Genomic DNA, 27310 nt, shown 5'->3' with positions numbered 1-27310 from the left:
CACAATGACCACTGTCACTTTCAGTAAAGACAACAAATGAGGACCGCTGATTTATGGCCAGTGCCACCCTGATCCGTGTGTAGCTGGGACTCCATTTCAGACCCCCTTGCTGTCAAGCAGCTTGCGTCAGAGAGGGTTCACAATGATTGAATAACTACATTTTAAGCTGCAGCATTACTGTATGAATAAAGGCTAATGCCAGGGAAGAACCAATGGAGAAAGAAAACCCGAAATTAGATGTACTAAAAAGATTCTACATTGTTGGTTAATTTACGGCACATTTGGAGGCTTTTGGATGCGGCTCCAGTCAACTTCTCACTGAAAAGTGAGGATCTGGCCTCAGAAAGCCCTTCACTTGACCCTTCCCAATGCCCAGGAGTGAGCACTGATAGATATGAGAAGGAAAAAGAGAAGAAATGTGGCCAGCTGAAGGAAGGGAAAGAAGCTGAGAGGAGTTTAATGTCACAAAAAAAGAGGCCACGGGGAAAACAGCAGGTCTACGCGTGCTCTATGACCTGCTCTTGCATTTATGTGATTCTTTAATACATGGCACCTTCAGGGCAAGAAGGGAAGGTGAAGGTGAGGATGGACCACTTTTTCCAGAGATCTCAGCCAGGAGGAAATACAGTAACTTTACAGTTGAGTTCAAATGCCAAGAGGCAGCGGACATCCCTAACCCTTTAAGGGCAGTTTGCAAAGGTGGGTTTTTGTACCAGGTCCAATTGTCTTGATAAATAGTGGAGCTGATGAAAACCTCCTGGCAAGGAACTTGTGGTAACTGAATAGGTTCCCCAGGCTGGCTGCCATCTGGGAATACAGTCTCAGACAGCCGCTTGGCAGGGCCACTGGGCAGCTCACCCCGGTCAAGGGAGCCCCGGCTCTCAGAGCTGGAGGCTGTATTCTTACTCTAAAGGAGTCTCGTTTCCCCATTTTACAAGAACAATTGCATTCAGCCTTCAGTGTGCCTGGGAATCCACTGAGATGGCTCACTTCAACTGCCCCCGTGCAAAGAACAGACTGTGATTTAATGTGGATTTTCATTTCTGCCTCAACAGAATGGGTTTCCTGCATGAATCACCTTTATTGTGGCTTTACCCTGGGCCACTTAGCCACGTTATAAATGTGGCTTTAGAAGCACGAAATAAATCTGCTGCCCCTTTGATTCACCAATTCTACAAACCAAGAAAAGCTCAGGCTTATTTAGCAATCTATTTTCCGAGAGGCCAACAAGGCTTTTGGTAGATTGACGGCAGAAGATGAATGGGCGGTTTCGGGGCAGTCTGTGCAATGGCTCGTGCGAGAGCGCCTTGTTCTCCCTGCCCCGTAATTTGTCTTCCCAAATTCTGTTAGCAGATCTTCTCCCACCTCTGAATTCATGCTATGTGCAACTATCTTTTCAAAGTTGCAGTCATTTTCCAAATATCACCTTCAACAGGTTCCTCTGCTACTGACTAGGGACAAACCTCTTTTATTTGGCAGCCATCTCTGGGCAGGATGGGCCAAAGTGAGTTCCAGGAACTTCCAGGATCAGCCTCATTAACTAGGGGAAGCTATTGAGTCGAGTCCTTTGTCGTTTCCCCTCCTCTCTCCCTTAAATAAAAAGGGGGTGGGGAGGTGGGCAGCAAAGGTTGCATTTCAGGCAGGTGCCTCCAGAACAAATCTTTCCATGTTTTTCCTCTCGTTTCCTTCAGTCCTTCACATCGGTGTCTTATTTCGTGAACTGTTCCTAGTTGCTCAAGGCGTTGTACAGAGAGTAAATTTCCTGAGTGATCATGCACACAGTCCTCCTGATGATGAGGGACCTGCACCATCCTGGGGCTCTGCTCAGGACTGGCCTTAATCTTCCGCACAAGGATGCTTTGCTTTTCTCTCTACTGCACACTCTGTTCCCGGAACACAGCATTCCTGTGATCTGTCCTTGTCAGGATTTGGAACTGATACATAAGGGTAAATATCCAGAGGCAGCAGCTAGGCAAGGAGCACAGCTAATTCCTCTCCACTCCTTGAAGGACGGCGTCCTGAGCGCCTCCTGTCACCTGTTGACTTTGTCTTGTTCAGGGGACTAGTGCCACCAGAGGTAGTTGGGATTCTTCCGCAACAGGCTGGCTTTCATTTCTCGTGAGGCTTTTTTGGGGCAGCCTGGCCCTCAGCCGGATCCTGGAGAAGGGGCATGTGGTTGACCCTCTGATGCAGGTTTATGGACGTGCTCTGTTGTTCCTTGGATGCTAGCAAATTGTGCCCATCTCACCCATCAACGATTCTTCAAACTGATGGCCAGTTCCCCAAGAGGAACCTTGATTGGATGGAAGTCACCAGCTGCCAAAATCAGAAGTTCCTTTCCAAGGCAAGACGGAAATTTGACAATAGTTTAAAACTTTATAAAAAAACTGAAATAATTATAGACACACGAGAAGTTGCGACGCTAGTACAAAGAGGTCCCATGTTCTTATCGCTCAGCTTTCCCTGATGATAGCATCTTATATAATGTAGGACATGAACACCATCAGGAAATTGGCAATGCTTTTTATGGCACCAGAGAATGGGCATCAAATAAGCCTCAGAGGTACCCTTAATATTTGGAGTTCTGGTCCACTCTTTGCTTAAAGAATTACTATAAATTAGTCACACAGGGACACTCCATGTGTCATAATGAAAGAAGGATCCTATTAAAAGCTATTCCAGGCCACCTTGAACTCTATTCCCAGGCAGAAAGAATTCTATGCAAAAGGTGGTGTGTTACTCAGGCAGACGGGTCCTTTATTCCAAAAAGAAGAGACCTTTGAACAATCTTAGCTACCTTTAAAGGTAGTTGTTTTTGGCTGATTGGGTCAGCCCTGGCATCTTTTTGTGCAATCCCAGTTCTTCAGATATCGTGAACACTATATTGGCTGAATGAAGCTTAGCAGTGATGAAAGAGTCAGCCTTATTAACAGTCACGCACCTAAGATGGGTTGGCAAAATGTGGTTGACATTTATTTATTACACAGGAGTTAAGAGCTTGAATCCTGAACTCAGGACAGGTCAGGTTTAAGTTCCAGATGTGTCCCTTACCAGAAGGTTGACTTTGAACAAATCACTTGACTCTCTTAAGCTTCACTTTTCTTATGTATAAAATGAGGATGACATAGCACCTGAGAAATCAGTATCAACTGATTGGAAACACCCAGGCATATAATAGGTGCTCAATACATTTTAGCTGTGTTTATGAATAATTATGTCCCACGAGGGTATTCTGGGAAATGACTTTCGTTCCATTCATTTCTTGGGCTTATTTTCAAAGCTGGTCCAGATAATTTGCAAACTGTCTTCTAGTCTTGTGGTATGAAAAGTAATGATGACAGTGACATTTTGATTTCCATTACAGTTATTATTTTAAAATAGTAATTGCTCAATATCCCATCATGCATTATAAATTATTGTGTAACTTCCACATTATTAACTGTTGGTTGATAAATTACTTGCACTTTAAAATAGTTTAAAATTGGATCAAAAACAGTTGCAGGATTTTAAAATCTAAAGCCAGTCTAACCCAGGTCTATATAACCAGTCTAAAGTTAATGGCTCCACATCCATAGTTACCTGGACATTAACTTCTTCAAAAATATAACAGAGGCCATTAGAATTGCTTGTAACAATTAGTCAAACATTAAAGAACATTAGGTGTTTTTGAAAAAAATTTATTTTTTGTGAAAAGTAGATCTATCTGTTACCATGGTTGCCTGTGTCTTCTTTATAATTGTATGTTTTCTTTTCCTGGCAGTTAAAGATTAATTTAGTAACCAATAGCAAATCTGCCCTTGTCAACATCAGCCCCACTCTAGTGGATAATTAATTAATGGATCACTGAAAATTGCATGTAAATAATTTTAGGCATAGATTTTAGAGTGCTTTGCACTGTCTCTCCAAAATATGTTCTTTTTAAACAGAATATTATACTGCCAAATATGTTGACACAAATTAGTAGAATGAAGAAAAAGTGGTTTATTTCAAAGCTGTTATGTGAAGAATTATCAGCAAGTAGTGTTGGCAAAATGAAGGGAGTCCTAATTGTGGCATTAGGAGGCTTTGCTGCCAATTAATGTGATGCTTTGTAAACAAAGACTACTCTACAGTGATCTAACACAGAAGGCAGATATTTCTGATTAGAAATACTTCCTGTTCGGGCTTAAATTTTAGAAGTGACACCTCATGAGCAACTCTAGTCTTTTGGCGTCTTATGCTGAGAACCAGCCCAAGTGAATCACAGTGCCAGGAAGGGACAGCTTATGTTGGGGACACCAAAACAGAATGCCTGGAACCAAAACCCAATCCTCTGTATCCGATCGTCATCAGCAATGCGTACCTGTGCTTTCTTTGTCTCCCTTTTCTTGGGCAGAGGAGTAGACAAAATTGCTGCCTTGAAATTTCTATGAATTGTGTTTTCAAGTACCAGAAGTATTAGAAAATATTTGTTTACACTTTGATTCTAATGATGCAGTCTCAGACAAATAGGTGAAACCCAAGGCTATCAGCAAGATTTTATGGGCAAGCAGTTGGGTTGATTAACAGAAGGAAAGGACATAGTTTTTAAAGAAAACTAAAGTTGGTATTGATCTGGTATCTGTATATGGAACTACTTTATGAGCATAAAAGTGATAGAAGGGATCATACGGAGAACTATCAATATATTTGACTGCTTAACGTTCATATATCCAAAATATCATACATGCAACTAAATGCCAAACAGGAACAGTATTTAGCCACAATAGGTACAGAAGACAAATGAGACTATTTTTAATTCTTAACAAGTTAATACTAAAAAAAAAAAAAATACGAGTCACTAAAGAGCAAATGTTGGAAACAGATAATTCACACCAAAGAAATACAGCTGGCCAGATAACTCTATCAGGAGAACACATGTAGTTGCTGAAACTTAGAAACAACAGTGAGATACTGTTTTTCTTTTATGAAATTAACAAAGACTTAATACTGAATATAAGGTGTACCTTTCAATACTGGCAAAGATTCCTTCAGTGTAGCGAAGGCCAGGGCTCTGTCTTTAGATCCTCTGGGTCCAAAATCTGGTGGCATGACTTTGGGAAAGTTATATAACCTCTTTGTGCCTCAGTTTATCATGTAATCTATAAATGGGTATAAAATAATACCTACTTTATATTGTTATGGCTAAAGTCAAATGAGATAAACCACATACAGCATTTAGCATGGTATCTGGTACATAATAAGACATCAAAAAAAAAAAACCCAAAAAACGGTAACTGCTATCAGCTACTATTAGAGTCTCATTCAAGGCTGGTAGAAGTATAACCTACAAATTGTAATAAAACCAGAAGGCAACATGGCAATATGTAATCAAAAGCCTCAAAAATAGGCAAGTATATTTTTAGGAAATTGTCTCAAGAAAGTAACCTGCTGTGCACAAACATTATATGTAAAGATGTTCATAAAGATAAACTATTCCAAATGATCTAAATATTCAACAATAGAAAAGTGAATTTAACCTGATTACAGGGCATCTCTCTATGGTGGAATACAACATGGTTATCAATATTATGTTTAATGATACGGCATTTACTTAAGAAACAACATTTAATTTTAAAAAGCAGAATGTGAAATTATATTTACAACATTCAATTATGTGAACACAGATATACATTAAAGATATAAATGTAGAAAATATGAGGGAAACAACAAATATAATATTGGTAGTTATCCCTGGGCAGTGAGATTATGGGTATTTTTTAAAATACACTTCTCTGTGTTTACTTTTTCTACAGTGAGCCTGTGCCATTTTTTTCTACAATTAAGATGAAACCTGAATTCAGAGGAGATTTGCAGTGGCGTAGTGGAACATGTCATTTGCTCCTCATGAAATTCAAACTATGTTTTCAAAACTCTATGAGGGGAAACAAGAGGAAATAAATCAGTAAGAGACACACAAAAAACACATTTATTGGGGAGGGTATAGCTCAGTGGAAGAGTGCATGCTTAGCATGCATGAGGTCCCAGGTTCAATCCCCAGTACCTCCATTAAAATAAATAAGTAAATAAACTGAATTATCTTCCCTCAAAACAAATAAAAATAAATAAAATATTTTTAGGGGGGAAGGTATAGCTCAGTGGTAGAGCCTGTGCTTAGCATGCATGAGGTGCTGGGTTCAATCCCCAATACCTCCTCTAAAAATAAATAAATAAAATAAGTAAGTTACACCGCCCCCCCAAAAAAAACCCAAAAAACAAAAAACAGAAAAACATTTATGTTTTGATCCAACTGATCCCTGTAGGGACTAAACCTAATCTCCACCCACAGGTGACTTTCTGCTTGTAACTACAGCTAGTCAGTCAATCAAGAATACTTGTTGTGAGCCTACTGTTTGCCAGGCACTGGGCCATGCTAGACAAACTGTGTTGAGCAAAGCAAACCTTGTCTTGACCCTCCTGGAGCTCATATTTAGTAATTCCAGATAAAAGTGTCAACAAACAAACTTCGGTACTTAAAGATTTATAAACTTAACCAGAGTTGTTCTTTAATTTAAAAAATATATAAAAGGCATTTTTTTTGTCCATTAGAAGGAATAATGTTTTTTTAAAACCAAAAAGAAAAAGTAAGACATCCAAAGAGCCTGAGACGCTGGCATCATAGCTGTGGCTGGATGAAAAGTTAGCACGGGTCTTGGGGAGGGAGTTCATGTTTGAGGGTCCAGTGTTGTCGGCTGTGCTCCAGGTCACTGAGAACTCCATTGTTTATTCTGTGAAACCACTTGCTTCTATTCACCAACTCCCCCACCCTGCCCCAGAGAGAGCAGACAGACAGTTCCAGTCCCGGAGTGCTGTTCCTTCTTAAAGTACCCTTATTTGTCTTTTTGTTGGCATATCTACCATTTGGTGACCTTGATAAAGATAAAGAAAGTAACTCAAAGAAAGCAGATTCACGTGAAGTCGTTTCCCAAAGTGGAAGGATGAGTTCCTCATCCACTGTGCCCCATATTAAATACACACGCACACACGTGCATTTCTGTGTGTGTGCACACATACGCGTATATACGTAGACAATAACGTAGATATGCTTTCTTATAAATGAAAACTCTGAAGTACATTTAGACTTTTTTTTTTGATAAGAAAGAAAATACACTCTGCTATTAGTCCAAGAAAAATAAAATAATTAGCAAGGTTTATATAATTTAAGGAGGCCACAAAGCTTTTCTAGAAATGTTATTATTATAACCACAAGTGAAAATAGATTAGGAAGATTTACTTGAAATAATAGGTCAGCTGCCCACGATTCAACCACCTGCAGTCTCAACTTTTGGGAAAACAATCAAGAATTAGAAAATAATTAGAAAGCATAGCCAGGGTAGACATTGCAAAGAATCGGCCACTTCACGTACACGGCCTTCCCTAACTCCACCCGGCCCCTACCCTCCTTACTCAATACACATTTCTAGCAAACTATATGTGTTTATCCACCTTCTAAGACCTCTGCAGATTAGACATATATCCTCCCTACTGCTTTGGCATATAGCAACAATGAAAAGGAAGGGAAGAAATAAGAAAACCATACAATGTAGGTACAAACACTTAAAAAGCAAAGCTGCCTGGTTCATATACTGTAGGGGCAAATCGTCCTCAGTGGGCCCAGCAGAAACCACTCTTTCCAACGCCATACAGAATACATTTTCACCCAGACTGTGCTAAGTCTCAATGCAGTGGCTACATTTTATTCTGTATACTCAGTTAAAGTTGGAGGGGTTATCTTAGTATGTTATCCAGTTATTTTAAAACAAGTGAGTTTTAAGGAGCAAGCTTTTGACTCTACAAAAATATTCTAATTTAAAAGAAAACCCAGAGGACTTGTTTCAGGAGGTCCTGGAGAGCACACGTACATACATGCGCGCGCACACACACACACACACGCACGTATTCCTGTGCAATAATTAACTGCAATTTGGGAAGATGCTTTTCTTTGTGACTCAAAGTGGAGGGGAAAAAAACTGCTTTGTTGTTTTTTTTTTTAAAAAGGGTTTTGAAAATATCCACAGGGAATAAGCAATACATTTCTCTAAAGTCCAGAGACCAATGTAATTACTTCAAAAAGCAGATCAATGTGGTTCAACTTTTGAATACCTAATATAACTACCGCCCTTTCCTCCCAGAAGAGATTCATTGTCACTACATTCTATAAAAGACATTTTCCCCTTTCTACAAAGCTCAAACTTCTTTCCAGATAATCTGTTACATTCAGGGTTGAATCTGCCACTCTGAATTTTCTTGGAGTGATAGTAACTTAGCAAAAAATCATATGGAGATTTTACAGTGAAACCTATAACCGCTGATGTCCAAGATCCAAACTATAGGAAGCTGAAAACAAAGTTTTTGAACATCAAGAACTTGTCAACAAAAAAACTGGAGTGTCTTACTACTAGACAGATTTAGAGCAATCTAAATCTAGCTCTTAGAGTTTTGCGTAAAGATCAACTGGTATATATGTTAGAAAAACAGATTCAAGTCTCTGCGTCCTCACTGGTCTGATACAGTAATTCTGGGGTGTGGCAGTATGGCCTAGGAATGTGTATTTAAACTGGCTTGTCTGGCGGTAGGTGCCTTAATCCTGGAGAATCCCTGTTTAGAGCTATTTGAACCACTTTTCCATACCTCTCTGACTATTGGTCTGCTTTCGTTCTCAAACATACTGGAATCCCATACAAGACAGTTACCTCTTTCCAAGTTTAAAATTATCCTCTTCTTTTTTATTGCCCTTGCTAAATCAAATGTATTCATCCATTTGATAGCTAGCTTTTTTGGTTTTGGGTTCACCCCATAATGTGAAAAGAGATAATTGCGAGTTCTTTTGAAAATGCAAAATGATTTGGATGCTACTTTGGTAGAGATTTGGCAACTGGACTTCCCTGTCCAACAATTCAAAGAGATATGGACTCCCCATCATTTCCTTACAGCACCCGAAGCATTTAAATCCTAAGCATTTAGCAAATATATATTTAATCAAATATTTTAAATTATTTATTATTGCTAGAACAAATATTCTGTTTAGGATAAACTTTCTTAAATATTTACATTTTATATATGATGTGTGTATATTTTATGGTACATTGGGCACCTCTGTGTAGTTAGTATATTCAACAGATGTACAATTTTGTGTTTAATGTAGTTATGCCTACTTTGTGGGACCTAGGGCACAGTGTTAACCTTCTGAACGATTACCAAAGTTAATAGTTGAGTCTGCATTTGTGATAAGATGTTGGTCAGAGAAATTGTTTGCTCTGTGCTCAGTCAGCATTATAACTCCCAGTTCTCATGTTATTCCTTCTCCTTGGTGACAACTTGTTGGGTGACATTGCCATGTGGTGGTTTTAAAGATGGGCTGCCTTTATAAGAGATGCAGGGAAATTACTACTTTAAAAGATTTCTTGACAAATGACACCAGACAGAAAACTTAATTTTGTGCTGAATACGAAGCCACAAACATAAATGATAGTGTAGCATTTCCTGTGCCAAGGGTTTATGAATAAAATAGAAGACAAATTCTGTCCTTGTTCCACCCAAAATTGTAAATTAGGAGTGCACTTTGGTACCTACTCCCCAAACTATGTCTTCATTTTACAAAAAAAAAATGGAAAATATATTATAAATATGATACTATAAACAAACATGAAATAAATATGAAAATATGATATTAGAAATAAATATAAAGAAAGGGGTGCCTCTCTGCCCTTTCTTCCCTCCTATTTGTTTTCTTTTTTAATTTAATTTAATTTTTTTAATTGAAATATAGTCAGTTTACAATGCTGTGTCAATTTCTGGTGTACAGCATAATGTTTCAGTCACACATCTACATACATATGTTCCTTTTCATATTCTTTTTCATTATGGGTTACTACCTCCTATGTTTGAGGCATTATCATCTCCCAGATTGTTTCAGTTAATTGCCATCCATACACACGACCGTTGTCGCAGATGGGACCTTTTCAAAACAGTTACCAATCCATTCACACATGCCCTCAGTGGAGAAAACATCATTCATTGAATTAGAAGGACTGTTTACGAAAGCAGAGTAGTATTCTTAGTACTGGAAGAGATGAGATAAATGGCCCTCCGACAGAGTACCACTTGGAATTGCCCGTTGCTTCTGGTTGTGCTATCGTAAGACCATGGTTCACACCAACAAAAAATCTTCCCTCTGTGCCAGGACATCTAGGTCTGAAATGTGTGCCAGTCCTAGCAAAAGGACTGGTTAGAATAAGTCATGCGGCATTTCTCAAAATGCGTGTCCACAGAGTTCTACTTACTCTGAATGTTTCTAAGTGCACTTGACAAATTGGTGTCATGGCCAGACAACTATTGGAACCCTTGTGCTCAACCTTGTCTGCAACATTCTTAGTGTAGGCTATCTCAGAGTATTGAATTTCAGTTTTCCTTTTTCCATTGAGTAGTTCATGAAACAAATGTTTCCAGGAATTTGCTTTAGGAAATGTTGGCTTCGTGAGTTATTTTAACTCAGAAGTATTTTGTGCACAAACACAGATCCGGTGTGCATGCATATATTAAACATGAATTTGGAACAACTGAACCATTATTCTCTGCACTCTGTAAGTTACTACAGTTTACTCTTAATTTGAGAACAGTGTTTTAAATGTTTAAAAGACATTTTTAACTATCCATTATAAAATAGAAATAATCATTTCATGGTGAAATCTTGAATCAGGAATTGCTGCACAGCACATGAAGACCTCAGATGAGTAGGGGCTGTGAAAATTAAAAGGGAAACCTCACAAAAATGGAACTGGGCGCCCAGAAGGGGGCGCTCTCATGCACGTACCACTCATGTCAATACAGATCCCAATAGGAAGAGACGTACCTCACAATTCTGGCAGAAAATGACACTACTTCACTACCGCCAACAGGAAGAAGAAACATTTTCTCCTAGCCTGGCAACAGCTCAGCCCACGAAAAACCACTGTACTTTGAACTCTGTTTCCTCCAATGGACTATTTCTTTTTAAATTGAGGTACAGTTGACTTACAGCATTATGCTAGTTTCAGGTGTACAACAAAGTGATTTGGTTATACATATATATGTATATATCTATAATCTTAAAAAAATTTTTCCATTATAGTTTATTACAAGATGTTGAACGTAGTTCCCTGTGCTATGCAGTAAAAACCTTGTTGTTTAAGGACTTTCTGTTTACGACAGCTCCTCCCAACTTCCCCTTCTCCTCTCCCTTGCTCTACTTGACTTTACTTTCCCATAATTGAGCAACCAGAATCACAGTTTTTTGCTGCTCTCAAATAAACCCTGTTTTGCTGGTAAAAATAACTGGCTCTTTTATTGTTTGAGGTTAACAGAGCAGCAATAGACATAAGAAGAGGTAGTTCCAATGTAATGTGAAGAGGTTTTGAACCACTGTTACAGAATTCTCCAGGACACTGTAAGGATGGGTTTTTACTTCATTCAGTGGACCTTGGGGTCTTGAAGGAGACAATGCTTGTTGTGCTGAGTATTGAAGAATAAACAGGAGTTAGCAATCCAAAGAACTGGAGTTTGGTGGGGTATGTGTTCCAGGCTAAAGGGACAGCCTGAGGCATAGAAGGGCAGGCACGTTGGTTTAACAGGTGGGAAGTTTGTTTTATTAGGAAAGAAAGGGGAAGATTAAACTGCGAGTAGAGAAAAGCCAGACCATAGGAGTTTGCATGCAGTGGTTTTTTCTTTTAACTTTATTATGACTGTCATTAAAAAACAAACAAAAAACAGCTTTCTATGTATTTTAGTGGAAATTAGGAAAGTCTGTGTCAGGGGCTGCTAGCCAGATGTAATTTTTAATCAGTTCTTTTGAAAATTTGTAGCAAATAATGGAATCCTGGAGCTATTTATCTCTTTAGAAAGGAGCATGGCTATTTATCTGTCAATTTCCACATGAAAAGCTTAATTTTAGAAGCATATTATTTAAAAAATCACTGTTCATAGAATATTTTATTCTGATGTTTATATCCACTTGGACCTTGTTACAGTGATTCTGAAATTAGTATTAATAGCTACATTGATGATTGCTTAACTTTTTTCCAGGTAAGGCTGTGAGGTTGGGGGAAAACTCTTTATAAAAGTCAGTATGCGTGTGTTTGAGGTGGGGTGGGTAGGTGACTATCTTAGAAAATCTTGGTTAAAATAGCAGATAAATTTCAGGTCTAACTGAAGACTGCCTGACCCAAAATGAGCCCACAGTCAGCCATTTCCCATCTGTAAACATGTCAGAAATTCTAGGATAGATGGAGAGGTTGGCATTTCTGATTTGAGCCAAGAAAATAAAAAGGCCAAAGCAGTAGCGAGCACACAACATTCTATAATAACAGTCGCAATTCTGCAAGGTCACCGAGCTCAAGGACGTCCTTAAGCAGTTTTTGTTTTATTTCAGTAAGGTCTCTGGCTCTTACTTGATGCCAGTTTTTAAAAACAGTTTTGTCTCCAAAGCGACAGCATTGACGTAAGCTCTAGCCACTAGAGCGCCTAAGGGTGAATGTTAGCTTGGCATTCCCTGGAGGTGAAAATATATATATAGGTATATGTATATGTATGTATACATATATATATATATATATGTATATATACATTTAAGTGTTCAAGTTTAATCACCATCCCATTTCTCTTAATTTAAATGAATAAAATGTCACTTTATTTATAAGATCATACTGTTTTAAAATGTTTTAATCTAACATACATGAGCCTTTATAAACCAAATGACTTTTCAACCTACATAGGTCTTATCCAAAGAAACCTGCAAATTAGACATTATTATCAACCTCATTTTATAGGTGAGGAAACGAGGGCCAGCAGGTCCCAGTCCCTAGGGTGGTGGAACACAGGAGGTGAACGCCATTCCTGTGACAAAGGGTTTTGGGTCACTGCAGGGCTCTTCACCATTGCAGTAGTCTCTGAATCTAGACTGGGCTAAAATTTTTTTTTTCCTCCTGGATTGGACAGGCTTCCTTTACCTTGGTTTACATGTTTACAGCTTAGAAAATATCACTTTATTTTAAAACTTAAAAAAATATATATTATAGCAAGTTTATTTAATAAGCGGGGGAAAAGTGTTTTAATGCCAAAGTGGAAACCCACTTGGGCCCCCAAAATGGATCTAAAGATTATTTTAAAGTAAAGACATTTTATATTTAACATATGCAGAAAGAAGCCTTCCTTTACTACTAAAAGCAGAAACTTCTGGGAGTGAGGCTGCCAAGAACCCCCATCCTGGGAGCTTTACAGCCATGAACAAAAAACTAAGACCACTCTCACTTGCATAAACAGTATCACAGACTTTCTTATATCCCATTTGCTCCCCTAGAAAACCATTTGTTCCTCCCATAGAAGATTTTCCTCTCCCTCTTCCACCATCCCATCCCACCATGAAGTCAGGTATATAAACTCCCATCTTTAGCTGTTTAGAGAACCACTTCTCTTGTGCATTCCCATGTGCATATGAATAAGCTTTGCTTTTTTCCCTGTTAAGCTGCAAGTTTACGTTTAATTTGCAGATCCCCAAACACTAAACCTAAGAGGACAGAGGAAAACTGTTTTCTCCTTTGTACCATTACACCAAGTCCGATTCTTCGCCTCTTTTAACTGTAGTAAAAAATATGTAACATAAATTAGAGTCTTATCTTTGTATATATTTGAATCCAGTCTCTTACTGACATTTTTGTAGTAACTGCAATAAATCTGTACCTTTTTCATAGGTAATCATTCCACTAGATACAGTTTGTTGAGCACTGCCCAGTGCCGGTAAGTGGGATAAGCTGTTTGATACTTCAGCCCGTTCAGCTCTCCCAGATCTTTATGGTAGATGTCAGTATTTTGTATACTGCAAATGAAAAAATCTGAAATTCAGAATGGTTAATCAGCTTGCTAAATTTAACACATCTAATTAGCAAAGTGAGGATGGGAAACTTGCTTTTCTTCAAAATTATCCATTTAATGACAAGATAATTCAATCAAGAGATCTATAGTACATCTATCAGATTTGTTGAAAAGTTTGCTTCCAAGTATTATTATAACAAATAATAGAACTTGGAAGTGTTTTGAATGTGGCTTTTCCCACTATTTGGGTTACTTCCTTGGGATAGATTCTCAGAATGTAGTTCTTAAAGTCAAACTATCCCTTATGGATAGTTTTGTGGTTCATAATACAGATTACTAACCTGCTTTGCAAAAGTGCTTTTTCAATTTGTACAGCAGCCACTGTTGAATCTAAGTTACGCTTTGCTTTTGTCCCGCCTTTCTCTGAAAGCCTTCTTTGAGTGTTTTGGCTATGAAACGAACAGTAGGTATCCATAGAGAGGTTTTATTTTATTTTATGTATTTTTTGCTGACGTGTAGTTGACATACCAGTTAACTTCAGGTGTACAGCATGGTGATTTGACATTTAAATACATGATCATCACAGTAAATCTAGCATCCCTGAAGAAGTTGTTAAAACCTCTTCACAGATAGCTCCCTAATGGCATGGGACCAGTGAAACAGGGCATGCAGAGCTGGCCCTCGGGAAGGCAAGCATGCAGCAGTGGTGTATTTAGTGACAGACAGGCTGTCCAAATGCACATAAAAAGAGAGTGTAATTCTCTCATTTCACCCCTCCCCAGTTGGGTTGGTGCTTTGGCTTTACAAACCAAAAGAGCAGAAAGTTTGAAAATGGTTCCATTGAGGAATCAGAAAGTAAAGCTCACAAAGCCAGATCTGGAGAGGCAAATGATTCAGCTGGAAGAACCCTTGCAGTCTCCAGGTGCCACGAGGAGGGGGACCAGGTCTTCTGGGTGTAGGATGCAGTAGAAAGGGCCCAGGTTTCAAATAAGACCAACCTGACTTTGAACTTCAACTCTTTTACCTACTTGCTGTGTGACCATAGACAAATACTGATCTCCTTGGGTCTCAGTTTCCTCATCTGTAACATGGGCATAGTGGCCTTTTCAAAGGGTTGCTGAAAGGACTAAATGAGGTAACATGGTAACATGTCCACAGGAGAAAAATAGCCATCAAATTCAGAATGGCACCTTTCCTGCCCCAGGGAGGGTAGGAAGGAGGCAAAGAAACAGGATTCAGGAGGGAGGCAAAGGGAGTTTCTGTTTTAACTGGAATATTTTACATCTTTCTTACAAATGCACAAAGATCTGAAATAATTAGAACATGACATTGATGTGCTCATCTGGAGACAGTGCTTGTTAAATTATTTTCTGTACATTTTTGGTTTTTAAATTTTTAATCAACTTTTTTTAGGGTCTGGCATATGGGGCACACAGAAAATGGATTCAGATCTTTTCCCACAGCCCTTGTCAGAAGCTGAAATCTCTGTTATGATGAATTTAGGTGGGACCCAAGGAAACAAATCCTGCTGTGAGCCTGAGCTAAAGTGGAATGTGCCCTGGGGAGTTGGGTACCCACTTTCCATAAGGGAGTTCACACCCTGCTTGTGCAGACTGGATAAACACGTGTCCCTGCACTGCCTTCTGCTTCCTTTAGCTTTACCACTCAGCGCAGACACTTTTTTTTTTTTAACAGAGGTACTGGGGATTGAACCCAGGACCTTCTGCATGCTAAGCAAGCACTCTACCACTGAGCTACACGCCCCCACCCCAGCCATGGTGTTTTATGTGGTCTACATTCTACAGCCAGAATCTGTTTTCCATATGGAATTCTCTATCAAGGAAAACTGTTTACATTTTAATTTACTGTAACACGCAATTCCTGCCAACGTCTGTGTCACCATGATTTCCATATTGGAGTCCTCCCTTTCCCACATCGCAGTTTATTTAGTCTATACGGTTTGTTTAGATTCTCTTCATGGAAATTCGGGATTTCGGTTATGAAAATAACTCTTGCAGAGCTCCTAAATGTGGTGAACGCCAGAAGAAAGTGGGGTTTTCCTGAAGCTTATTGTAAACCAAGTGATCACCACATACACAGGGGCAACTGAGCTTAGAGCTGACATTGACCCATCTTTATGTTGCCACAAAAATTCACGATAACACACAACACAACGGAGCTCAACTCAGAGGGTTTTCAGCCTCTGAAACAACTCAGGGCTGCTCAGTTATCTAGTTCTTTTTTGATCTCCTAACTTCCCATCTCTATGCACACCCCCTCCCCCTCACCTTGACTATGAGAATGTTCTGGAGATAGAAATTAAATAGAAATTAAATGAATTAAACTCATCCTAGTGCACGATGTGATGGGCTGTCCCATCATTTCTATTTTATAGAAAAAGGCTCATTGTTCACACATGCTGGGCTGTGAGAGCAGAATTCTTCCACGGCCAGAGAAAGAGAAAATCAGTTCTTTTTCTTTTCCTTCTTTCTAATTTTTTTTTTTTTTTTTTGGCAGAATTGATGCAGGGACACATGGCTGTCAGCTCACTCAGGATATGCACAGAGAAATTTCAGAATGTTTTAGATGTTATAAAATTGCCAGTTAACCATCAACAGAGGTGTTTACGGAAATTAGTCTCTCAAATCATTTATCAGTGTACTTACAATTCCCGTTGCAAGGCAGGTGAAATAATAAAGGATATTTGGGGCTCGAATTATATTCAATGCAGGAAAGAGAAAGCTGTCGGCATCCACATTATTTGAATAAATGGAGGAACCAGAATTGCCCGGTTTTAATGTGATGCCGAGCAGCCGCCAAGGGAGAAGGCAGAGAGCTAACTCTCATTGTCATTAAACAAAACCTTCCCCTGGAATCCGCAAGCCAGCCAGGCTCTTTGAAACCAGAAGTCAAAAAACAATCCACAACCTTAAATGCGACAGTGATGCGTTTGGCTTCCTTTAAGAGAGAAGAGAGGAAACCCTTGTCATAAAAATTCTGCTTTCTTCTTTAAAATGATTCTCTTGGTGTTTTAAAATAATAAGATAGCAATATCCTTTTAAGCCAAAAAGCAATCTCCCTGAAGTAATTATTGCGCTTCGAGGATAACTGGAAATATGTTGTAGGAAATCAAGATAAGGAGAAAAACCAAGGGAAGGGAAAGATACGTCCTCAGTTAACGTTACTGTGAATGGCAGCACTTTTATGGTGTTTGGTTATGATGGTGCAGCTCTGCTGGGAGGAAGGAAAACACCTGAACACCTGAATCCCATTAATTTTACAACAGTGTTTCAATTTGGTTTCCACTAAGACAGTACAGTTAGTGTCCTTTGATGGGAAAATCAATACAATTATTCATAGAACACTTTGCAAAATGATCTGGGTAAATGACATACACCCAAAACAAAACAACAAAGACTAGTTAGGTTGGAACTTGGTACCACCAGAAAACCCAGGACGGACTAGTTATTTCCATGTGGTAATTTAAGTGATGTGATCACTTAACAAACGTACTCAGTGGACGAGTTGTTTATCCTCTGTGCTCTAATGTGGTTGTCTTTGAAAACTTTCACTTTTAAAGGCAGTAACACTTAAAAGACAGCAAATTAGAAAAGAAAGAAAATGATCATGAAACCAAGACTCAAAGCGAAATGCCTCCTTGACTCTCTTCTGCCCTCTGCTGGGTATCATGTATATCCTCTTTGTCCAGGAAAAAAAAAAAAAAAAAAAAGCCTGTTTATTTTTCCACCTCAGTTCTTCCCAATAGACACTGTTGAGACGGGTCTGGATGTGACAGGTATTTCTATTCTGGTGAATCTTATAGGTAAATATTGTGAGAGTGAGTCAGGTGTTCATTTTCTTTTTCTATTTTAAAAATTACGATAAAATATGCGTAACATAAAATTTACCATTTTAACCAGTGGCGTTAAGTATATTCCTATTGTTTTGCAACCATCACCACCATCCATCACCAGAACTTTCTTCATCTTGCAAAACTGACATTCTACACCCATGAAACACTAACTCCCCATTTCTCTTCCCCACAGCCCCTGGCAACCACCCTTCTACATTCCATCTCTATGAATTTGAATACTATAAGTACCTCATGTAGTGTTTGTCCTTTTCTGATCAGGTGTCTATTTTTATTACTCATAATGAAATACTACAAGCATATATAGGTGACAATGAGGGGAGATGGAACAGGGAGTATATAATTAGTACACATTTGGCAAGCATATGAGACAGGAAATCAACAAAGTGACAGATAAAAGAGCAGTGTAGCCACTCCTGGCACATGCTTCACTGTGCTCAAACTAAGCCCCAAATAACTAAATTGCACAAGGACGCACAGCTAATATGTGGCAGAGCTTGGTTTGAGCCTAGAATTTTCAGATTTTTTTATTTAATCAACCAATTTCCTCTAGTACAGTTACTCATCTTTTACGACAGAAGAAATTCCCCAGAAGTAAAGAATATGTCCCTTACACACTGTTTTCTTATGCATATAGTCACCTGTCAGTTCATTTTAATATGTTTGACCCCGAGACCTTGAAACCCAAGTATCCCCCAGTATCTCACTTTTTGTCTGAAACACGGTAACGTAAGGGTGGCTGAGTGCTTACAGCCTGCGCTCACTTGAGGCCCCAAGATCTTGACAGTCATTGTGACTTGGGTCTATTCCCCCTTTCAGAAGATTCTTTGAAGGTGCCTGTGGGGTTTCTGAACTGGAGATGTGTAGAATCAACAAAAGGAATTGCTGAAACACTAAATCTACATTAGGTGTCTTTTACTAAGCACAAGTACAGCCAACAACCAAACAGAGAGAAAACAGATTAATTCTGCTGTGCTTCCAAGGTTGACAAGCATCATACCTTGTCACCAGCTGTCACCACTGCCTTGCTCAGCTCAGACGCCCTCAGCCTGGGACTCTAGGTTCCTTTGCTGCTCCTCCTAGATGTTATTTTGGTGCTTGTTTAACAATTTTATGCCCACTGGTGACATTTACCATTGAGTAGTAGTTTCTTAATAAATGGTTAGTGGTTAAATAAACCATGAGAGAGAACTTTAAAATATTTAGGGCAATATTTCCCAGAATGTGATCAACTCTCATCCTTTTTTTTGACAATAAACTGGCCCATAGGAATCAAAGACAAATTACAGAGGACATTTTTATTTAAAATTAGATTTGTAAGCATAATATTTATCTTCCCACTCTGGTTTACTAAGACCAGAGAGTGCATTCTAATTAATATATAATAGTGAGCTGCCTCTAATATAAGCTGAGAAGTGTCTTTATTTGATCTTGGTAGGATCTCCTCCAGGATGGACCGTTCTTCCTGGGATGGACATCTGTCCTTACAGAGCTGGCCAAGTGATCTTTCACCTGTTTCCGTTTTGCTGGAGGAGCTGCCCATCTCGGGAACAGCGCCTGTATCTTTAGCGCCATCAGCATGACCCTTGGCTCCATTAGCACAGCTCCTAACCAGCTGCAACTAACTTCCTATCTCAGCCTTCTGAAAGGGCTAGCCCGTAGTTCAGAGCCCCAGCTCTGGCCTCGCACAGAAAGGCATTCAGATCCCCGCTCGCCCTTCCACTGGCTAAAAGACCTCTGGCAAACAACTTCCCTCTCGGGGGTGTTGGGAGCATCCAAGGAGGTGATGCTCTAAAGCCCTAGTTTGGTTCCGCCACCAAAAGCTCACTTTGTACCTAGTGTCTCTCATTGGACAGCTGAAGCGTGTCTGGGCTTCCAGGCTGGGGCTTTGGCTTTTGGCTCCACCCCTCATTCTTGTTTTGTCTTTCTTTTTAAAACTATGCTTATTATGGGCAAGACCCTGGCCATTGTTTTCCTTTGTAATCCAGTTTTAGGCTGAACAATGGATTGACTTTCTGGAGACAAAGGCTTATTACCACATTTATAGCTATCATCTTCCTGGATGCTTGGGGCTTGCCAAAATAAAATGAGCTTTTAAAATAACTGAAATAAGGGAGGAGGGTATAGCTCAGTGGTAGAGTGCCTCCTTAGCACGCACAAGGTCCTGGGTTCAATTCCCAGAGCCTCCATATAAATAAGCAAACAAACCTAATTACCTCCCCCCAAAAAGAAAAATACTTAATTAAAAAAATTTAAAAATAAAATAACTGAAAGTCTCTAAAGCATCAGCCTTGGATGGCTTGAGTCCCCACCCCACCTGCCTTTCAAATCAGGCTGAGCTTACGGAGGTCCCTTCTCTTCTGTGTGCGTCTGTAAGACGGGGAATAGCATTGCTTCACTGGTGAGGGCTGACACTGGTGTAAGTCACTTAGAACAGTACCTAGCTCAGTGATTAGACACTACTATCGTTGTCAATGACTTTTGTAAACACAAAGTGACGGTGTTGGGTTGACTGGTAATGAGACAGGTGGAGGACGCAGACGGAAGAGGAGGACAGAAAACAAGGCAAGAGTCCAGGCACGTGAGGCCCAGGGAGGGGCCGAGGGGAATCTGCCACAACAGGGGGACACGTCATCCCCAGCCCGGCTCTGATACACTCATAAGTCACAGCCCATTCTCTTTCTCCCGAAGGCTGAATTGGCTGTAAATGACCTTCTCCGAGCAACTTGTCTGGGAACCGTCCATGCCCATGGTGATGAGGGGACATGAGATGGTTTTAGGGTATTTCTGTGATTTAAGGGTTTGTGGATTTAGTTAAGGGGCCCCTGGTAAGCACTCGCCGTCCCTAAGAGCACACTTGTCCTTACTGTTTTTATTCGCACTCCTTGACAGATACAGTTTAACCAGGAAAAAGCTACTAGATGTAGCATTCCAAATACCTGGTTCCAGAAAGCAATATACCTAATTCACCTGAAGCGTCTCATTTAGGGACTACATTCCTAACATACTCATCTGTAAAATGGAGTGATAATGTCTACCTTATCGGGTCGTTTGAAAAATTAGGTAGAAATACGTTTGTGCTGAGCATAGAGGTTACCACAACAGAAGAGATCAATGACTATTTCCTGCTGCTGGTGCCGGTGAGGATAATGGTTGTAACTGAGGTGCACACCCTGGGACTTCACCGAAACAAACATGTGATGTCCTTGACTAGGACCTAATACCACACCAGCTAATGGTGCTTCTCTAGTGATGCAGTAGAGTTTACAAAGTACTTGAATACATGCTGTCTTATTGGAGCCTCACAACAGCAAAGCAAGGAAGATATGGGACTGAATAATATTCAACCAGGCACAGTGTGAGCCGTGGAGGATGGGATGGGGAGGGGAAGGGGGTATGCAGGGTGAGACGTGCATCTTTCCTGCCCCTGGACTCTTCTGACAGCTTACTAAAGTCAACAGGTAGTCATGTTTAAAAGTTTGTTAGACTTGAACATTTAGAGGGGGAGGTATAGCTCAGGGGTAGAGTGCATGCCTAGCATGCACAAGGTCCTGGGTTCAATCCCCAGTACCTCCTCCATAAATAAATAAATAAATAAATAAATAAATAAATAAATAAATAAATAAATAAATAAATAAATAAAATTTGGGAAGGTGGGGCCCAACCTCTTGGTTTTTGGAGGTGCTGAGCTTCCTATGGCAGGTATTCGGTGCATGTTGGTGACCTGAACCTCCTTGACTTCGCCAGGGAAGAAGCTCAGTCAAGTGCTTGTCCCTGGGTTGTTCTTGCAAAAGCTACTCTTAGAGAACAGAGAGATTTATTCCCCTCAGAATTGAGAAGAGATCAAAGACTTTCTCTTGTGGAAGCAATGGGAAATCAGTTCTGAAGGACTCAAGCCCTTCTTGGTTTTAGTTATGTGGCCTGGGGCAACCTCCCTGAGCCTCCGTCTCCTCAGCTGTAAAATGGAAGTGGTATTAACGATCCTGCCTTAGAAGGATGAGAGATAATGCCCCACATGTACTGGGGGTGCACTAAATGGCAGCTGCCATAATTACAGCTGCACATCCAGGGTGGAAGGGTGAGCGGGGTGTGGAGAGGGAGGGGAGAGAATTGTGCTGCAAAGATGTCATAGGCTGGCTACTATTTATGTTGATTTAGGTCCTCTCCATTTTCTGAAATCTGTCATCTGTTTTACAACCTAATCTAGGTTATTACAAAAGAAAAGTAAAACACCTCACTAAACACACACCTTCCCCAGGCTTAGCGTTAAAGCCACGCGTGTATTTATCTGAAAGCAAGCTGAGCCCTCTCTGTTAAATGCCCGTCTTGAGTCCCGCGTTCCAAGGACACCTCCACAACTCTGCAACGTGGATCATCCCCTAGGAAACCCAGCAAACATCTGCAGGCTTCACTGTGCTCCTGTCCTCTCCATTTATAGCTGACCTAATTTTTTCTTTAGAAGAAAGACACACACTCCAGGCAGCTGTGCGTGCAAGTTGACTCCGATGACTGGAAATTGATGCTCCTTCCGTCCTGAAGCCAAGCCCCCGGGTTACAGTGCTGTCCCCACACGCCTTCCCGGGTGGGAGTCATGAGATGTAACACATTTTATTCTCTTAGCGGTTGTTCAAGAATTCCTCTTAGGGAAGATCTACCTTGGTGAAGAAATGCTTTTACAACTTCCACTTGGGGTACAAACAGTTTCCAGGGTTGTGGAAAGGAAGGACGTGGGATGGGAGAAGTGTGTCTTGGTGGGAGAGGGAAGAAGATGAGGAAGACGGGGGGCAAGGGAGAGGGCAGATGGTGCGGGCTGGTCACGTGCGCCTTCCCTCACAGACTCCAGATCTTCGTCTGTGTGACAGCCATAAACCGCTTGTCGTGGTTAGTTTCTTATAGAAAACCATGATAGGTTAATTATTCCTTGTCACCAGGTGAAACCAACACAGCAAAGGAGGACAAAGGGGCTGGAGCAGCAGGATGTGCAGAATGTTAGGTCCACAGGAAATTGGGGCAGAGCTTTAAACTTTCCCAGGCTTGGGTGTTATTGGCCTCAGGAAACTGTCTTCATTCAATTCACCTCCTCTCCCTTGCTTCCTCTGCACCTGTCACGCTTGTTGCTCCCGAGCCCTGCGCAGGGCCTTTGCACTTGCTGCTCCCTCCCGCACACGCTTTGCCTCTCGTTTGTCTACCTCCCTGAATGTGACCTTCCTGCAGGAGTCTCTCTGACTTACTTGTTTATTGTCATTTTTCCCTAACTAGTAGATTCGCTCTCTGGGGGCAGGGTACTTGCCTTTTCTGTTTATTTCCAAGTCTCCAGTTCAAGAGCACTCAATATTGGTTGAAAGGTGACATCTGGGGACACAGTATTGAAACCAGAGTCCCTCCTCAGGACAGCTCATATTCAGCCTGTGTAGATTGGCACCAAACTCACTTCTCAAGGGCTGCCTGCTGACCTGGAAGATGGTGTGGTTATTTTATCTCTTTTCTTGTTCTCTAACCTTCTCAACGTATTTTTGCTGTTAGAGCTTTTGAGACCCTGTTAGCCCATTTCCTACCTGCTTTCACATGTATCCCTGCAATACACAAAGGTCATTTCATTTCTCCTCTTCGCATCACTGACCCCAAGTCGCCCGGCCTTTGCCTGCCTGGGCACGGGCACATTTCAGTGACCCCCTGCCCCGCCCCAGATTGGGAATTTGTGGTTTGGAGTGATCTGCTGTGGCTTTGAATCCTGGCTCTCAGCTGATTAAAGTTGAAGTTACATACCATTCTCAGTCTCAGTTTCCAAATTTTATCAGCCTCGAAGGAGGAGTGAGACCCTGCCCAGTGCTCCTGCCTGTACCTGGCACACGTTCAGCACTCGGTAAGCGACAGCCACTGTTGTCATTCAGTCTCTGGAGCACCTGGGGAGCTCCCATACAGGAAGATGGAGCAAAGGTGACATTTATGTTTGCTTTCTCGTAATAAATTTCACCGTGGAATACCTTTACATTAGCCAGGCATCGCGGGGGAGATCCAGATCCTGTCCTCAGCCTCTTCCACGGTTGTGCTCCTGACACTCACACTCAATCCTGACTCATGGCCCCCTTCCTGCAGGGGCACCCTCGGCTCTGCACACAGGAAGACAAGTTCCAGCACTGCTTACAAAGAGAAAGAAATAAGGACATCTTTGTTTTTCTCAGATCACCCAGAGGTGTGGAGATGGGCTTGAGGGCATATGGGGCTCGCCACAGGTTAGATTCCAGGAAGCAGGCTCCTGGGTGGAGATTAGTATTCAGGAAGTATTTTAGGAAGTGCTCTTGGGATCAACACCTGAAGGGGATGGAAGGAAGCAGGAGTGGGCAGAGGGAGAAGTTTGTCTGGTTGTGATGCAGTTTCAAGGAAGGCTCGGCTGACCCCTCAGGGAGCTGTGAAGCAGGGACAGCTCTTCAGAGTTGTCCTGAGTTGCGGCAAAGCAGAAGGTTCTTTATAGCCTCCTGTGGACCAGTCGTTGGATGAGGGCTGCCCTGGGCAAGGCAGTTCCCTTCAGCCAAACCAGTTCCCCAAGAGGGCTGAGAGCTGAGGGCTGTTGGCCAGTAGCCCACTGAACAGCCAGGAAAACGAGCCCTTTATCCCTAAAGGGAGATCTGGGCTGGACATCACAGCGTCTTCCACAGACTTCCGCACCGTCCGCATCACGCTGGGTGGAAGGGAGGAGGCTCCAGGCTGCCAAAACCCCGATCTTTGACCGGGAATCTGGGCTGGAGTCCAGCAATGGAGAGCTCGCTTTTCCTTAGGATGAGAAAATGACCAAAGCCCCCACTGCTGTCTGTCTTGACTCTAAGATATGACATACTCATCTAGGACTCTCAAAATTGTTTGGATCCACCACTTGGATCCACAATAATAGATCTAGTTTCTCCTAATTCACCTTCTGTGGTGGCAGTGGTAGCAATGCTGATAAAAAGTCATGAAAATCACAGCAACCAACGGCTGAAGCCAGGCTCCCCAAATCCACTACAATCTGCCATGCTTTGAGTTGACTTCCAATAAATATATTTTCTGGGGGCCACTGAGGGGGGCATAGAGTGCAGATCTAGTATGGACAAGTGGACATGGATGCTTAGGTTTTCCTGGGGCACTGAAGACAACAAGCCAGAGAGGACGGCACTTTGTGGGCTTGTGGGAAAAGGTCAAAGTGATGAGTGTGTTCATTCAGTTGCTTTGAAGTGATAAAAACAAAAACCAAAAAACATTTCCCTAGAGTTCCCCCCGGCTCTCCTAAAATTCAGACTGCATTAATAGATGCTGGAGATTATCTCTGTGCCTTTTTGTTGTTGTTTGTTGGCCAATGAAAAACTTATTTTGTTGATACAAACAGCTGCAACAATGATGCAAATAATTCTAGGTCCTGCACATCCTTAGAGGACCCAAAAGTGCCTGTGAGTCATCTTATTAGCATTACACATCTGCCTTCGCCTCCGTCAGCCCAGGGCACATTTGCATTTTTATATCACATTAATGGTTTCTTGGCTAATTTTTCTGGAGCTCTCTGCCATGCTGCAAAGGTTTCCATGATTCCTGAGCTTGAAAAAGTGGTTCACAAATCCACTAAGGTAGGGTACCACCCACGCTGAGAACTATTTGTGAAGTGGAAAACTCTCCCTCACTGTTAGTGATTCATTCATTGACGCTTTGACCAAAATGCCATGTCACAGGTTAGCGGAGGATGTGATGGGAGAAGATATGCAAGAGACATGCTCTTTTGCACAATCCTGGGTTTGGGGAGGTGGGAGTGGGGGCGTCCCCCGGACAATATAACTGCGTGCTAGTCTCAGCAGCTCAAGGTGGGCTTTGTAAAATGGTGGGAACTTGGTGGCTTTGAGCGAGGCCTTGGGATATCACGGTTAAAATTCTTAGTCCTAGAGGGAAGGCAAAGGCAATCAAAGGTCGCTCCCACCCGCTAGGGGCCAGGAGGGAAGAGAGAGAGTGAACAGTTTTGTTTTGGTGGTTTTAGTTTAGGGCTAAGCAGAGCAGAGGACATCTAGTCACTGTTATTGTGTGCTCTGAGCCATTACCGTCAGTTTTATGTGAATTTTTATTTCAGCCAGAGCTTGGGTCCATTCTAGAAGGGAGGGTTAGGATAAGCAAGAACACAGTGTCTGGAGTGTGACATAAAGGCGCTGATGCAGGTACTCCCTGGCTCATCCTCTGGGTACTTGGCCATAGACCCTGAAAGGGGGGTTTCCAAGGAACCAAATCCTGGCACCCATACAAGAAGCCACCTCTGTGCCCACGGGAGCAGCAAAAGTGATTTGGGAAATGGAGGGGCAGGAATTAGAGGTGGCAGTCCCACGAGGTGTTTTGTCTCCATCTTTATGATCTCTTACACTTCCGATCATTATTTCAGAGCACTGTCACCCATATTCAGGTATTTCAACACCACAGGCAGGACAGAGGGCAGTGGTGTTCCCCAGAATAGACAAGAAATGGACCTGAGGATGGTTGCAGTTACTTGCTGTGGGTGAAAAAGTTGGAAGTGCCAGAGCAGAGCGCAGAACCAGGACTCAGATCCCAGTGTTGTGCTTTCTGTCAGGTGGTAATGACTTACTGTCTCCTGTGGTCTAACCTTGCCTGCTGTTTCTGTATACCCAGATCTCTCCCTCTCCCTCTCTTTTTTTTCTCTTTCCAGGTCTGTCTGTCTAGCTATCCATCCATCCATCCATCCATCCATCTGTTCATATGTACATACATGTGAAAAAAGGGCCCAATATCCAAGTTAGTCTTTTAAACAAGGAATGAAATTGACTGCTGGGCAACAGTTAAAAAGTTATTGCTGGTGAAACATTCCTTTCACTTGAGCTCCACAAATTCAGCAATTTGCTGATAATTCACCCAAAGCATAACACGAGCTTATCGGTCAAGATGGAAATAATTACTGAAAATTCAATAAAAGTGGACAGTTTTAATTTAGGAAAAAATATTAAGAACTTTAGATATTAATGAACTCATGCAATTAATGTTTGTTGCTGTATATAAACAATTAATGTACTAAATTCTCTGGCCCATTAAAGCCAGTTTAACAAGGTCTCGATGTGAAAACACTTTTGAGTGGCTCTCTGTACTCTAGTATGTTACTAAGTGAAAATGAGCTTGAGAAGATAGGCTGTTATTAGAAATTGTTATTGTATCGTAGAATTAGATCAGACTCCAGCCTTCATTATTAGAAAGCAGAGAACAATAGCTCTAGGAGGCCAGGAGACAATGCCATTTGGCCTCCAGGGAAGGCATAAAGCATCTTGTGTTAACCCAGCGCATCCAAGGTCAGAGGAACCTCATGTGAATGGATCTGAGTACAGGGACTTTCAATGACTCTGAGCACTCGAAGGTGGAGAATTTTGAGAAACAATGAAAGTGGTTTTGATTTTAGGTCAGAAGGGAAAGTTTTTCTCTTTCTTCTCTGCAGGTTTGTTCTCCTTTCTCCTGGGACTACTTCTGTAAAAAGGCTGCTTCCTCTTGCAAGCTGCTTTCTTTTCCCTGCCCCCTACCTCCATGGGTCTGTTGGTCAGATTCAGATTCAGCCTCGCTCTTCCTTGC

General features: G+C 41.3%; 1 protein-coding gene across 9 annotated transcripts in view; it reads left to right on the top strand.

Moving 5' to 3' along the window:
* GPR141 (G protein-coupled receptor 141) overlaps window positions 1-27310 on the top strand; it is a 169145-nt gene that overhangs the window by 29940 nt on the left and 111895 nt on the right. For 2 of the 9 annotated variants that reach the window (XR_012508115.1, XM_074367230.1), the window contains 2 exons: window positions 13743-13788; window positions 16381-26548. The exons of the other annotated variants lie outside the window; for them this stretch is intronic. Coding sequence is in view for 1 of the 2 variants with exons in the window: in XM_074367230.1 (XP_074223331.1) it covers window positions 13743-13788; window positions 16381-16471 (137 nt within the window). In the remaining variant the exon portion in view is untranslated. Of the gene's footprint in view, window positions 1-13742; window positions 13789-16380; window positions 26549-27310 lie in introns of those variants that run through there. 9 annotated transcript variants of the gene reach the window in all.

This window comes from Camelus bactrianus, chromosome 7 (assembly GCF_048773025.1).
Source record: "Camelus bactrianus isolate YW-2024 breed Bactrian camel chromosome 7, ASM4877302v1, whole genome shotgun sequence".
In the NCBI taxonomy this organism is placed as follows: domain Eukaryota; kingdom Metazoa; phylum Chordata; class Mammalia; order Artiodactyla; family Camelidae; genus Camelus; species Camelus bactrianus.
This window is presented reverse-complemented; position numbering and strand designations above follow the sequence as displayed.